The sequence below is a fragment of the Scyliorhinus canicula genome, chromosome 8 (assembly GCF_902713615.1).
Source record: "Scyliorhinus canicula chromosome 8, sScyCan1.1, whole genome shotgun sequence".
Taxonomy (NCBI): domain Eukaryota; kingdom Metazoa; phylum Chordata; class Chondrichthyes; order Carcharhiniformes; family Scyliorhinidae; genus Scyliorhinus; species Scyliorhinus canicula.
In genome coordinates, this window is record NC_052153.1 from 10,299,027 (window position 1) to 10,315,530 (window position 16,504).

The 16,504-nt window shown below is 41.8% G+C and overlaps 1 protein-coding gene across 5 annotated transcripts in view; it reads right to left on the reverse strand.

Moving 5' to 3' along the window:
- Positions 1–16,504, reverse strand: part of ptbp3 (polypyrimidine tract binding protein 3) — a 121,523-nt gene that overhangs the window by 38,421 nt on the left and 66,598 nt on the right. For all 5 annotated transcript variants that reach the window (XM_038804177.1, XM_038804178.1, XM_038804179.1 and 2 more), the window contains 2 exons: positions 13,842–14,011; positions 7,735–7,881 (listed from right to left, as the gene is read on the reverse strand). In XM_038804177.1, coding sequence (XP_038660105.1) covers positions 7,735–7,881; positions 13,842–14,011 — 317 coding nt within the window. The remainder of the gene's footprint in view (positions 1–7,734; positions 7,882–13,841; positions 14,012–16,504) is intronic.

Consider the following 16,504-nt stretch of genomic DNA (forward strand, 5'->3'; position numbering starts at 1 on the left):
ATTCTGAATTCTCCCTCAGTGTACTCGAACAGGCGGAGTGTGGCGACAAGGGGATTTTCACAGTAACTACACTGCAGTGTTAAGGTAAGCCTACTTGTGACACTAAAAATTATATTGTAAACATTTGAGGTCTGGCGACTGACCCCTGCGGCACCCTGCTAGTTACAGTTCGTCAGCCGGAGAAAGACTCATTTATCACATCCTCTGCTTTTTTGTCAGTCAGCCAATCCTCAATCAAATCTAGCATTTTACCCCCAGTCCCCTTCGATCTCACCTTCTGGATCAGTCTTTTATGTGGCACCTGTCAAAAGCCTTCCAGAAGTTTAGGTATACCACATCCACAGGTTCCCCATTATCCACTTTGCTGGTTACTTCCTCAAAGAACTCAAGCAAGTTTTGTCAACTTAGTCTTTCCAAACGTCCAAACGTTCAGTCATCTCCTCCTTAATGATTGATCCCAGTATCTTCCCCACCACATAGGTAAAGCCAAGAGCTCTATAGCTTCCTACTTTTTGCCTCTCTCCCCTTTTGACTCAGGGCATCATATTAGTGCTTTTCCAATCCACCGGGACATTTCCAGAATCCAGGGAATTTTGAAATATCATAACCAATGTACCTGCCATCCCTGCTGACACCTCCTTTAATACACTAGGTTTCAGGCCATCGGGTCCCAGAGACCTATTTGCCTTTAATCCCATGCCATGGGAATGTCACTTTAAGAAATGTTTGTCTGCTCAAGTTACTGCAGTGGTGTCAGAGTGTGGGTGGAGCTAAGCTCTGGCTCTGCTTTTTAGTTTCGCTTTGAGGAAAAGCTTGGGTGTGTCTGTGTTTTTTGGTTTCATTTTAGTGTTGGAGCTGCAGCCAGCCAAAGGTGGTGTACTGTTGTTCTCTCTGCCATGTAAAGACCATCTCTTGATCATTTGGTGAATTCAGAGTGATAACTGCTCTCAGTAGTGAATTTAATCACTGTCTGTGTGGAGTTTGCACATTCTCCCCGTGTCTGCGTGGGTTTCACCCCCACAACCCAAAAGATGTGCAGGATAGGTGGATTGGCCACGCAAAATTGCCCCTTAATTGGAAAAAATAATTGGGTACTCTAAAACTTTTTTTAAAAAGTAGTGAATTTAAACCTGTTACAAGGTTTTTTTTGTCTTATGGCTGTTAAAAGGAAAGTTTAATTAAGGATTAATTAGAGTGTTGTATTCTTTGGGGGGTATATTTGAATTAATGGTTGCCAAGATGTTCATTGTATGTTTTCAAAAGGTTAACAGAGTTCATAAAATAAACATGGTTTTGCTTTAAAAATTACTTGTAAATTTCTGCAGCACCATACCGGTAGAGTGGGCCGTGTGCTCCCCATACCACAATCTATTCAAAGTTGTGGGTCAGGTGAACTCCATGATACACTTTCGAGTTCTCTAAACCCTGGCCCATAAAACCCATTAGTTTATTCAATACCTTCCCTCAAGTAATAGTTATTGCACCAAGTTCCTTCTGTATTAACTGCAGCTTTTGGAAACATTTTATTATCCTCTACAGAAGACAGAGGAAAAAATATTGGTTCAGCACCTCTGCCATCTCAGTGTTTTCCCCATTTTTACCTAGTCAGTATTGTCCGCTAAAGGGCCAACATTTACTTTAACTATTTTCTTCCTCTTTATATATTTATAGAAGCTTTTGGTATCAGTGTTTACATTTTTTCAGTTTCCTTTCATAGTTCATCTTAGCTTTTGATTTTGTTTTTAGTAGCCTTTTGCTGAACCGTATAATTCTCCCAATCCTCCACCTTACCACTAGCTTTTGCAGTATGAGATGCTCTAGTTTTTGCCTTTATGTCTTCCTTGACTTCCTTGTTTAGCTATGGAACCTTTTTCTCCCTTTGACAATTCCTCTTCCTCTCAGGAATATACTTTAATTGAGAGATATTTACATTCTATTTATTTATTTATTTTAAAATTTAGATTACCCAATTATTTTTTCCAATTAAGGGGCAATTTAGCGTGGCCAATCCACCTACTCTGCACATTTTTGGGTTGTGGGGGCGAAACCCACGCAGACACGGGGAGAATATGCAAACTCCACACGGACAGTGACCCAGAGCCGGGATCGAACCTGGGACCTCCGCGCCGTGAGGCGGTTGTGCTAACCACTAGGCTGCCGTGCTGCCCGATATTTACATTCTAAATGATTGACAAGGGTAAACAATTGTTCCTCAAACTTCTTGGCATTTAACACGCAAAACTACACCATTTTCCTTCAACTCCTCCCAATGTCCAACTAGGGGTACTACTCTCACATGGTGCCATTCTCATCTATCCAACTGCAACCCGAGTATCATTTGCCACAGCTTCTCTTCCTGCACCATTACCTCTGGTGTCCATCATGGATCTATCCTTGGCCTCCTATTTTTCCATCTACATACTGCCCCTTAGCAATATCATATGAAAGCACAATATTAGTATTCTTGTCTAACATCAGCCAACAGCACTTCACCTCTTTCCATGTTGCTACATTATCACATTGCTCATCCAACAATCCAGTATTGGATGATCAGATATTTCCTCCAATTAAATATTGAGTGGGTCAAAGTCATTGTTTGCAGTCCACATTTTGTCCCCGAGACACCAACTCCATGTCTCTCCCTGGCAATAGAATGTGACACGTGTCTGTTCACTGGTCTTGACTCCATAAGCTTCTGATGACATATTTGTCCCATCATCAAGAATGCCCATCTTCACCACCATAACATCTCAAGCTTGCTCCAAGTCTCATCTACCCATCACCCCTACTGAGCAACAGCTAATTTCTCCATCCTTGTGTCATGAGAGAGTACCTTTAAGAAATGGGTGTTTAATACTGCAGTGATGTCAGAGTGGGTGGATCTGGGCTGTCAGCTTTTTACTTTTGTTTTAGGCTGTTTGCTGCAGGGCGTGTTTTAGTTTTGTTTTCAGTGTTGGACCTGAAGCCAGACAGAGCAGGTGCACTGTTGATCTCTGCCATGAAAAGACTTTTGATTATTTGGTGAATTCAGAATTATAAATGTTCTCAGTAGTGAATGTAAATCTAAAAAGGTGTTTCTTCTGTCTTCTGGATGTTGTTTGGGAAGTTATTATGGATTACTTTGTGTTCTATTCTTTGGGGGTTATATTTGAATTGATGGTTGCTAAGATGTTCACTATGTTTCAAAAAAGTTAACTTGAATTCATAGAATAAACATGGTTTTACTTTTAAAAAACACTTTTCCATTTCCGCTGTACCACACACGTAGAGTGGGCCGTGTGCTCCCCATACCACAGTCTATTAAAAGTTGCCGGTCAGGTGAACTCCATGATACGCTTTGGGGTTCTCTAAACCCTGGCCCATAACGCTTGTTTTCAAATCTCTCCATGGCCATGCGCCACCTGATCCCCAAGCATTTTGAGTTTCACGACCTTGAGGTCCCTGCACTCATTGGATTTTGGTGTCTTGGTTGGGCATCTCTGGTTTTAATCACTACCAGTGGTGGCAACACTGTCAGCTGCCTCAATCCCAGGCTCTGGAATTCCCTCCTGGACCCTTCTGCCTCTTTGCTTGTTTTCATCCTATAAGACACTCCTTCAAATCTCTTTAACCAAGATCCTGATCATCTGACTTAAATCTCCTTTTGTGGATTGGTGCCATATTCATTTTTTTTTTTTTTTTTTTTTACTGCTTCTGGGAAGCCCGTTGGGACATTGTGACGTTAAGTGCTGTACAAAAACAAGTAGCTCTTGTTCTCTACAGTTGCCCGATCTAATCTTGGAAGACCATTATCATGCCTGCTCTCTTTCTCTTTTCTAGAGCAAAGGTGCCCAGCCTGTTCAATCTTTCTCAATAACCTGCCACTTGCAGGAGCTCCCACTATCTTCCTGCAAGAATTGCTGGCAATATGAAAGGGGGTGGATCAGGATTTCTGAGGATCGTGTTGAATGGAAAGGAGCACTCTCAGCAGTTCACCACCCCGTTCTCCACTTTACAAGTCATTTCCTGCTTCAGTATACATGCATGGCCCCTCCCCTTCACTTGATTCCTTTTTATAGGTTTTACATCCATTTTATTTTGCCATTCTGAAAAAAGATCTATGCCTGAAAAATCACCTCATCTATTCCTGGACCAAAGAACTTAAATGGATTACAAAAATCAACATAAGTTAGCCTTCAGACAACAAGATTCCAATTACAAATTAGTTTTGGATCATTTCAAAATGTTGAAAGCTAACCAATTTCTGAGCAATCATGAGGACTTGGAGACGGTGGTTAAAAATCAGACACCGCAGCAGATACTTGCAAAATAACCCGGATATTGTAACAACTGCTGCCATCTGGTGGTCCAGAAGTGATAAACTCCAGCTTCGCAAGTGTGGAATAAATAAAACTAATTGTATCTTTGCGTCGGTTTAGTCAATCTGAAGTCCTGTACTGGTTTTGAAAACATTGTTCTGGAACCAAATGCAAACAGACTCATTACCCAATTGGACAATGCTTGACGGTCAACCAAAGCCTTTTTTTCCTTCCCATTTTCAATATTTTTTGATCTAGTAAAGAGAAATGTTTGAATAAACTATCTCTTTCAATGTCCCTCTGGTTTTTCTCCTGGCAATTGATCTTCAATTCCTGGAGACTCCAGGCCAATCTCCGTGTAACTAGCTGCACAGCTTCATAACTCGAATCAAGAGGCCCACATTCAAAATGTACGTGTTGCCTGAAATTTGAACAACAGGTTTTTCTGGTTCACACTAGTTTTGCTACCTATATTGGAGGACGGCCCATCCGAGAGGCTGGAATTGCAGAAATATCAAGATGATTTATCCTATCTCATGCACCTGAGGGGATTGCAGACGAACGTTGCATTGTATTTTTTCTCATTAGCTATGGGGTTGTTCCCTGGTTTATCGCTCTCCTAAAATGTAGGGTGTGGGCTGTCCGGATAAAGAGGAAGTGTGTAGTCACTGTGCTCCAGCCAACACGGTGGAGCAATTTAATGAAAAATGTGTGTTTTCCCATCTGGCAATTTTAGTTAATTAGGACAACTTCCATAGCACATTTTACATTTGTACCTCATTACGAATATCGGACACCACTATATTACGAATCTGATTAATGATATAAATTAAGGTGATATGCTAGTGTTTGCACACTGCGTGGGGCCCTGCCATTCAAATCACTCAATGTCTAATGTGGTCATCTTGGGGCAGCATTATAATACATTTGAGCTACATGAATTGGGGTACAACCACAATTTACAAAACGTTTTCCTGAAAACACCCGAGATCATCAATATCTCAATAGCATTGGCACCCTTCAGCTAAATGTTCAGCTGGTTTCAGAATGGGGAAGGAAGGCAGAAAATCTAGCGGGGCCTGTGCTCCTGGATTCACCACAAAATTAAAGGTGAGAAATAAAAGCAAGGTTCTCCTTATATTTAACCCTGACTGGGGAAGTATTTTGAAAAACACAGGCCCGAAGCATGTGACTTTGTTAATTTTACAACTTAAAATATTGGCTGCAAAGCTGACAGAACTAAGACACTGACATTTTTGTTTTTAAAAAACAAGTTCCTTTCAATCTCTTGAGTTTCTTTCAAAGTTTTGACGTCCAGCACAGAAACAACTTTGAGCACAGCTGCACATGAAAACACATTCACAAGATGAAGGTTAAATAAAGATATGTAATGGTTTGAACAATGCCGGCAGTATTGAATTAATCTCATTTAACAGATGTCAGTTCATTCCTGTCATGTGATGAACTTCCTGGTCAAACAGACAAACGATTTCTGCATAACAGTTAGTGCGCACTGTATTAGTTTAAAAGGTACCAAGTAGACTTTCTTAAAACCAGTTCAACTACAACTGGAGTTTTAGTTTGTGATCCAACGTGACTCCATTTTAAAACCAATATATTCTTTGCACATGTCGAGTCTCATTTTCTGTGCTACTCCGAGGACTTGGATGCAAGAATTATCAGTCACATGTCTTTCTAATTGTCTCCAATCCATCAGCTGTTACCAAAGGCAAATTAGATTTGTAAGCATGTTACAAACATACAGATAAGCAAGTTTATAAAATAAAAACCCTACAACTTACAGCAGTCAAATTCTGCCAGGGCCGCTTCGGTGCAGCAAAAGTAGTTTCAGTTTTGTGACAATTTTTTTTCTTCTTTCCTTAGGTTTTCAACTTGGCTCAGTGCCAACTGTTTGTTGTTAATTCAGACGGCAACTTAAAAACTAGTTCTATTGGTTTTAACCCTTTCAGCATTAATATTTAATTTAATTATCTTTATTGTCACAAGTAGGCTTACATTAACACTGCAATAAAGTTACTGTGAAAAGCCCCTAGTCGCCACATTCCGGCGCATGTTCGGGTACACGGAGGGAGAATTCAGAATGTCCAAATTACCTAACAGCACGTCTTTCGGGATTTGTGGGAGGAAACCAGAGCAATAAATCACTATTACATAGAAATTATGTAGATTGTGCAGCACAGAAAAAGGCCATTTGGCTGAACAGATCTTTGGTGATCTTTTCTTGAGCCTCCTGCTATCAATACTCATCTAACCATATCAGCATATCCTCCTATCGTGTGTACTTACCTAGCTTGCCCATGAATGAATTAGTTATTTGTCCCAGCCATTCCTTGGAAGAGAGTTCCAAATTCCCCAGCCCCTCTGGGTAAAACAATTTCTGCCTGGTTCCCTATTTGATTACGGTCCCTTGTTTTGGACACCTCCACAAGCAGAAACATATTCCCTACATTGATCCAATTATGTAATGAGGACCTGGCTGGTCACAAAAAAAAGACAACAATCTGAAGCTCATGAAATTCTAACGGCAGATCTTTGTTTGCATCAATCTGTCTAAGTTCACCTACTCAAAGAAAATGGGAAAAGTACCCAAGGAAAGTAGTTACTAAATTCATTGCTCCAGTCAGAGCAAACTCCAGCAGAATGGGGGGATATATCTGAAGTTTGCCTTCAGTTTGGTTGCAACAGTGCAGGAGGTCAAGTATGGAAATGCCAAAATGGAAATGGGAAGGGAGGAGGAAGAGAGCATGGAGTGGATCTGGGTAGGTGCTGATGTGACCAACCACAGAAGTTAGATGGGAGGTAGTTGACAAAGCAGTTGCAACACCGATGTTTAATCTCTACAATGCAGAGCAGATTCTACCCTGGACAATGAACATGATCAGATTGAAAAAAGGGCAAATTACTATCTCGTATGCAACGCCCATGTACATCAGTTGCAGCTTGTGCTGAATTATTAGACCAATTTTTCTCCTGACGATAAGCTCACAAAAAAGGTATATCAATTAAACAGACATGTTTAGCAGCAGCTTAATATGCTGAACACAAGGTCTTCAGGCAATGCTCTCAATAAGATGCACCCTTCTGTGACCAGGCAGCAACCTGTAAGGTAGTAGCTGCCCACAGGTTGCATATTAGAATGTACAGAGCATAAAAAACAAATATAGAAGAAATTGGTCTTCAGTTAAAAGGTTTTGTTTCCGCCTGCATCCAGCTTCCCTTCAAACAAATGAGAAACATCTTTCCCTTTTTATGAAGGAAACACAATCTTGTTTAGTTTATTTCAAACCATTGTGATGTCTACCGTTATAATTATGGTGAGAAAGTTTAACTGGACAAGTAAAAATTAATTTAGGAAGCATGGCAACATGCCTTTTAAAAATACACACACAGACATACATAATGCCAAGATACTTACGCCTTGGTTAGGCAAGTTGTCGGTCTTCAGTTCCCGGTGGTTGGAATACTGGATGTAGATGGGCTGATTGCGGAGGTGTGGAGTGACTGTGGTGTAATAGTTCACCATAGTAACAGCTGCTTCTTCTGAAGCCATTTCAAGGAAAGCCTGTAAGAGCAGGGGGAGGGAGAAATGCTTGATGACAAAATTAACAACATAACATGTTTTTTTTTCAAAACTCAGACGCAATTCTCCACCGTAGACCATAATACATTAGATAATTCTGATCACTAATGCTGATTATTATTAGATACTGAACCTTAAAATATTTTATGACATTGCATTGGCCCCTCATCTAAAATGAGCTATTCCAGTAGATGCCATAATTCAAGTTCAGCCGATAATGCGAGGGACATGGTTGTGATTCAATTTGAGACATTACAAAATGGTCTGTTTAGAATCAGGAGCTGCAGAAAATTGTAGTCAAAAAAATGCATTGTCTTGTGAAAATTATGCATACAAAAAAAATAACCAGTTGCTCCGATATACATGATGTCCATTATTTGATAAGCCAATGTCCCAAAATGGTCCACTTTCCACCCACAGGGTGGGTGATAAGTAGAGTTTAAAATGCTACTCTCAGTTTTAATGTAGTTACATGACAAAGGGACTTGAAATATCAAATAATTCGACAAAAGGACAGAATATCGATTATCTGCTGTTGACAGATTAGTGATTCCACTAAATTACTAAAACAAAGGAATACGCCTAGGTGCATTTTACAGCTACAGCTTATTTTGACTTTCAGCTTTCCTCCACACGAAATAACATTCGACGTGCCAAAGCCAATAACCCATCTGGTCAATTACTGGGTGAAGAACTTTTGGGCACCACACCTCAGAAAGGTGAAGGATATCAAGGCATATGGCGCAGTAAGATTGTACGCATACATCAGCCTTGAATTGACTGAATGGCTCAATGAGATGAATAGCCTCCTTTTTCTCTTATTTCATAGGTGCAAATTTTACACTGAATCAAAAGCTAGTTTATTAATTCACGGAAATTTGTGACATTTTGAGAACGTTGCATCTTTCAATCAATTACTGACTGTGGACAAGTAGACTGCGAGATCATGTGTATAATTACAAGATGATCAGAACTGAAGGCCTTTGCCCTCAAGAGAGAGGGTTTGAAAAGGTCATTTAAAATTGGTGACAAATTACATTTGTAAACAGGTAAATACTTTGAGAAATGTCAATATTTGTTACAATGTTACAAAACAAATGATTTCTGATGGAGAGCCAAACGGACTCAAATCTTTGACTGTTCTCTCTCCCTACAGATGCTGCCAGACCTGCTGAGCTTTCCCAGCATTCTCAGATTGCTACAAAATGTTGGCTTAATTGTTAAACAATGAGGATAAGAAAGGGATTCGAAAAGAGCTAGTGAAATAACTGTTGACTGGTTCGGAGGCAGATTTCTGTTTCTCTCCAATAAATGTGGCACATCCTTTGTGGATTTAAAATTTACCAGCTGTCCCATGGCACTTTCACTGCAGGAACAGATTAGGCTCATGTACAGCAACAGGTGTTATGCACCAGTTGCAGGTATATATTTTGGGAAAGGGTGGGGTTATGTTGCACTTTATTGGCGTGCACAAGGTTGGGGCTGGATTTTGGCACCATTGAGGCCTTGTAAACTAGAGAATTACATGGTCTGGCCCTGCTGAAGCTTGGCAGAACCTACGAGATTTAAATTCACTGGTGGATTCTCAGACTCCATCTGTCAAAAAGGGAGAATGGGAGGGCACAGGCCTCAGTTTGCCTGTCTAACTTTCACTCTGCATTGCAAACTTACTGGAGATTTATTTCAGCCATCAGGAAAGTCATGAGAAGTGCAGTAACCTGGGTGGGATCCTCCGCCAGTGCCCAGGGGTTTCCGACAGCGTGGGGCTGCCCCACAATAGGAAACCCCATTAACTGGCCGGCGTAACGGAGAATCCCGTCGGCGGGTCGGGGCAGAAATGTGGCACGATGGGGCGCAGAATCCAGCCCCCCATGTGCTTGCAATTACACTGTAGTAGAGAAAATAGAGAATCTGAGATGCACATTCTACCTGTGGGCAGCACGGTAGCATTGTGGATAGCACAATTGCTTCACAGCTCCAGGGTCCCAGGTTTGATTCCGGCTTGGGTCACTGTCTGTGCGGAGTCTGCATATCCTCCCCGTGTGTGCGTGGGTTTCCTCCGGGTGCTCCGGTTTCCTCCGGTGTGCAGGTTTGGTGGATTGGCCATGATAAATTGCCCCTTAGTGTCCAAAAGTGCCCTTAGTGTTGGGTGGGGTTACTGGGTTATGGGGATAGGGTGGAAGTGTTGACCTTGGGTAGGGTGCTCTTTCCAAAAGCCGGTGCAGACGCGATGGGCCGAATGGCCTCCTTCTGCACTGTAAATTCTATGATAAACATGGGACAGCAGGGAAGAGGACGCCTTGAGGGGGTTAACATGACGTCTCTAAAACCCAAAATGTGGACAAACACAAATTCGCATACTACAAGCAGGCACATCTCGGGTAACACATTTCCAAGCCTCAGCAATAGGGACAAATGCAAAACGTTCAGCCAGGCTCTAGAAGGGCCATTGTGCACCCACCCTTATGCAGGTATCAGGGAAATAGGGCACTCACCACCTCATTACTGACTGAAGGACGTTCCTTTGTATTGCCAAGTAGATGGACAAGATGTGCCCACCGAACAATTAGAAGTGAAGCATGTCAGACAATGTATCCACGTCACCAAATCAGGCTGTAACCTAATCAAACTGCCGGTATTGATAATCAGTTGTATTGTGGTACTTTGAACTGCTTTGTATTCCTTTGAATCAGTCTAAAAATATGTAAACCAGAAGAGCAACTTGGACCAAGCTGGAGTTACAGTGGCCGGATTTTCACTCTCCCGCATGCGTGGTACATTAAAAAACGTTTGGTTAAAGTTTCATGCGGTCTGAAGAACTCGACTCATTTAACTCCGCTAAATACAGGGGAATATTTCTAAGGGCTTTTCCATCATAGCATGTTGGTACAGATTGTTCTTTTGTGAATACTCAGATTATATACAATTCACAAATCATGGTACAGAATATAATTACGTTTACAGTAAATGTATGTTGAACTATGAAGTCAGTGGGATCTTGTAAAACAGGGTGAAGGGCAGGAAAATAATGAACAAGAGCACACAGGCATAATTCAGCTATGGTTTTGAAGTGTTGCACTCGGATACAGCAATTTGGGAAGCAAAGTTGATTGGAGCACAGATTTCTCTGCAGAATCATCAGCCGAGAATGTAGGATATGGAAAACTCTGCCGGTACAGCATCACCACGGGTGGGATGGTATAGTTTGACAAGACTACATAAACAATGTTCAGAATTAATCAGGACAATCTGTGCCTAAAAGTCAACAAAATTCACTTCGGCAACGTTTGGAGCACTTTAAATACAGTAATATTTCTGTGATCAGGAATGCAGATTCAAAATGGTTACTGGACAACTACTTGTGCAGGGCTTTGAGGAATGAGGTGGGCAATGGGACAAACTGCTCTTTCAAAGAGCAAGCATATGCATGCTAGGCTGACTGACCCCTGCCCTTCTGTGCTCCATGATTTTCTGATTCTATAACTTGACAAAAGTGTAACATCAAGTTTTGCTGACAGAAAGTACAGCCCTGATTATGTTGCTTACATTAAGTTAGATAACACTATTACTTTAACCTGGTGTTGCAAGACTTCTTACTATTAGTTTAAGCATAAAAGTATTATTCCATGTCCTACATATGCACTATTGGAATCCAAAATTAGAGCTCCATCTTGGAAGCCAAAGAAGTTAATCAGAGGTTAATCGCTCAAGCAGAGTTTGCTTTTGATGAAATTAAATGAAATGGAAATGAAATTCACGTATTCACAAGTAGGCTTCACATGAAGTTACTGTGAAATGCCCCCAGTCGCCACATTCCGGCGCCTGTTCGGGGAGGCTGGTACAGGAATTGAACAGTGTTGCTGGCCTGCCTTGGTCTGGTTTAAAAGCCAGCTCTTTAACCCTGTGCTAAACCAGCCCCGTTATGATGAGAACTTTGCCAAGCATTTTTGGCTCAATTCCAACTTCACACTTTCGCATTTCAGCTGTTTGTAATTGTTCTACACAGGTCATACTATGTTATGGGTATTGCTAAAAGTATGCAGCACAGCAAAATTAACTACCACACATACGGGGATTATATCTCCAGCCTTTCCTGTCCATGTGGAGTTTGCACTTCTCCCTGTGGCTGCGTGGGTTTCACCGCCACAACCAAAAATGTGCAGGTAAGGTTGATTGGCCACACTAAAGTGTCCCTTAATTGGGAAAAAAATAATTGGGTACTCAAAATTTATAAAAAACAAAAAGGGTTGTGATTCAACAGGCATTATCTTGGCTGAATACATTTTTGCATGAATAAGGAAAAAACATCCTCATTTACTGCTCACACCATTCATCAACGGCAACTGTAAATTTCAACACAACGTCCATGTAAGATTTCACACAAGCTTGAAACGAGCAGTATACCAACAATAATAAACATTTTTCTGGGTGTTTTAGAAATCCCTCCCTCCAAAGGAAAGGATTATTTGCATCCACTATTACCAACACCTGTGATGGATTTAACATGTAATTATATAGACAGCCCAAATCTCTAAATTTAAATTACAAAAGCATTGCTGGGAAATCAAGTTTTTTTTTTTGTGCGCCGCATACATTTTGACCAGTATCTCAGTGATCAAATCAGGCTTCCATCTAATGGAAATGTCACCACAGTCCCAGGAGGACTTGAGGCTGCTTCTCACCTTTGAGATGACTCGTGGTGATTTAACCCAAGGGTCGGTCACCACATCTCAGGCCAGGGAAATGGTTGTGAAGGTGGGGCCTCCAGGAATAATCTCAACTGGTGCAGCTATTGAAACCGTGTTGCTGGCATCGCTCTGCATCACGAACCAGCCATCCAGCCAACTGAGCTAATATCCAAAATTCATCTCGAGTGAGAAACATTAGATGTACAGCTGCTGCAGTCTGTAACAGTATCTGCTCAGTCAACAACTTAATTGTAATAAAAGCAAAATACCAGAGATGCTGGAAATCTGAAACCAAAACAGAAAATGTTGGGAAAACTCATCTGGCAGCATCTGTGGAGGGAGAAATCAGCTAACATTCAGCCCACATCACTCTTCTTCTGAAGAAATCATGTCAACTTGAAACGTGAATTCTTATTTTGAACTCCACAGATGCTGTTAGAGGTCAATCACATTGGATCCCGCGAAGCATGGCGAGCTGGGTAGATACCCGGATGAAATATCTCCCGACATTTACCAGCCATGCGGCCTTTTGGGTGCAATGCAGTCGGTAGATTGCTCCCATAACCTAGTTTTCTTCCTACAAGAACAGAAGTTTTAAAAATTAAATAGTTTGTATGTAACTCAAATCTCATTCTTATCCAAATCAAGCAACCTTTCGAGCCTGCACGAAAGTTCCACTGTGAATTAAATGATGTTTAAATTTCTGCTTATTTCTCCAATTTGGAGATAGCAAAAATTGTTTATACACCTGATTAATAATTCATAAAGGAGGCCATTCTGCCTATCAAGTCTGCACCAGCCTTTGGAAAGAGCACCCTACTTACACCCACATTTCAGGAAAGTATAATTTGGGGCCTCACGGTAGCATGGTGGTTAGCATCAATGCTTCACAGCTCCAGGGTCCCAGGTTCGATTCCCGGCTGGGTCACTGTCTGTGCGGAGTCTGCACGTCCTCCCCCTGTGTGCGTGGGTTTCCTCCGGGTGCTCCGGTTTCCTCCCACAGTCCAAAGATGTGCGGGTTAGGTGGATTGGCCATGCTAAATTGCCCGTAGTGTAAGGTTAATGGGGGGATTGTTGGGTTACGGGTATACGGGTTACGTGGGTTTAAGTGGGGTGATCATTGCTCGGCACAACATCGATGGCCGAAGGGCCTGTTCTGTGCTGTACTGTTCTAATAATGCCACAACCCTGCAGTCCATAGGCATGAAAATTGCATTTCACTCGAGGGAAAAAATAATGTACAAATCCACATACCTGATTTTTCCCTTTTAACATCAATAGATTAGTGACTTTGCCGAACGGTAAACCTAGTGAAAGGACCTCAGTTTCTGAAACCTCATTTGGAATCTTACGAATGTGAAGAACACGAGAGGGAGGGTTTGGAGATCCGTCTCCTTTAAATTTTTTGGTGTCGTTTCCATTAGCTTCAAAACAAAAGGGAAAGAACTATTACTCATGTGTCATTTCCTTGTGAGCATTGCACTGAATGCCCCCTTGTGTCGATCATTTGACAGCAAGGTTGCAGCAGGTACAAACAGTTAAGTAATTGTGCAACACACACACCACAATGAAACATGTTATATCTGTGAATGCATTTAACAACCATTAGATTTTTGTTCCACAATATACGACCATTACAGGAAACTAAAATAGGCATTGTCAGAGGTTCAAGTCCGAATCTGAGCAAAATTAGCTGTGCTTGATGACTGGGAATCTCGAATCTTGAACAAAACTAAAGGAACCTGTCAGTTTCTGCATCAGTAATGGGAATTATTTGTTTTTGAGGCTGTTTTAAATCTGTTAAAATTTTCAAAAGGTAGCAGCAATTTCCCCATAATCCTAACCCTAAATTTTCAGGAAGTTTCAACATAATAGTCATTGGAATTATGGACGTTCATATTAGATGATTGTCCATCATTTGTAAGTCAATGTGTCAGGGCGTCTAGAAGGGCAGTTTGCGAATCTGAACTCATCTTTTGATCATGCTGCTTAGCTGTCCATAGTAATCAGTTTCCACTTTTTAAAGCATGCATCTTGTTGTGTCGCTTTGCCAGTTCAGCATCAGTGATTTGTGCATTTGTTCCCTTTGCTCCTCTATTTAGATTTAAATTTAAGCAATGTAACTTAATTTTTCTTCCTAAAATATAATGCCTTACATTTGAAATTTATATGCCAAATATTTGCCTATTTTGTAAATTTATAAATATCTTGCAAATTGTTACAGCTGTCATGGCTTTCAATTTGGTGTGCAATGCTATCAAAAGGACTTTTGGAAATCCAGATAGAATAAATTTACTACATTACCTTTAGTGACTCTTTTGCCTCCAAGAATTCAATGAGGTCAAGGAAGGCTTTCCCTTTTTACTTTCAGGTTATTTTTGTAGGGCTATGGGGGAAGGACAGGGCAAGTGGAAGTAAGCGAGTTGTCCAGACGGTAACGTTTTTTGGGGGAAAATATTTTAAATATTTTTTAATCTAAATTGATATTTTTGAACATGCAACATAATAAAGGAAAACACCATTCTTCAACCCATTTTCCCCCCTGCCCAACAGCCTCACCCAAACACTCCCCGTCCCCTCCGCCACTGCTCCCGACTGCAACAATATGGCCTCCAGGGGACTGTGCTCAAAATGCACATGCAAGACCGCCGACATGGTGCTGAAGAATGGCCTCTAAAATTTATCCAACACTGGTCAGGACCAGAACATATGCTCACAACTATCCTCCACATCTTCAAACAACTGCCTCATCCCTGACTTCGTTAGGTGCACTCCATGTACTACCTTTAGCTGCATCAATCCCAGCCTTGCACACAAGTTGAGGCATTCACCCTCCGCAGCACCTCACACCATAAACCTGCCCCAGCGCCATCCCCAGCTCCTCCTCGCAGTTGGCCTTAACCCCTTCCAGAGACAATATCTCCTCTAAAATCCTCCCACTAATCGCCGAGATGAACACACACAACCTTTTTCAGGCAATCCCACACCTGCATATACCTGAAAAACCTCCCCCTGCTTAATCCCAAACTACTCCCCCAAATTCACAAACCGCCCTTCTAGAAATAGGTCCTTAATTTCCATCACACCCACACTCCTCCCATGCCCAAAATTTAGCATTCATCCTTGCTGGCTCAAACCCATGGTTCTCTCTGATTGCCATCAACGTCGGTCCTAACCCCAAGCTAAGTGCTGTCAAAATGGCCTCCATATTTGCAACGTGGCCACCACCACTAAACTCCCCGAGTATTTCCCTGGGGCAAACAAGAGCAGCGCTATTGCCAGTGCCCACAACCCTGACCCCTCAAAAGAACCTGCCTCCACCCTCACCCACAAAGCCTCCGGCTCCCGACTCCAACCCTGCACCTTCTGTGTTCGTCGCCCAATAAATAGGTTTCCTCCCACAAGTCCCAAAAGACGTGCATGTTAGGTGAATTGGACATTCTGAATTCTCCCTCAGGGTACCAGAGAATGGCGCCTGCGTGTGGTGACTAGGGGCTTTTCACAGTAACTTCACTGCAGTGTTAATGCAAGCCTACTTGTATTAGTAATAATCTTTATTCATGTCACATCAGGTTTGGAAGGGCCAGGCCCCCGACTGTCGCCCTCTCTGAAGCACCGACATCCTAATCCTTGCCACCATACCTGCCCACGCAAATGACAAAAATCAACCGCTCTATGCCCATAAAAAACATTTTTGTCAAAAACGCCTGCAAGCACTGAAATAAACACGAAAACTGTGGCAAAATATTCCAGATGGCAAATATGGCAGTGCTCCTGAACTTTTTGTTTGCATTTCAAAAGGACCAGTCAGAGGGCACTAATAATAATTTGTGTTAGTGTCACAAGTTGGTTTACATCACCATGAGGGGGATGACTATTAGGGGAAATCATGGGTTCGAGACAGGGTGGATGGATGC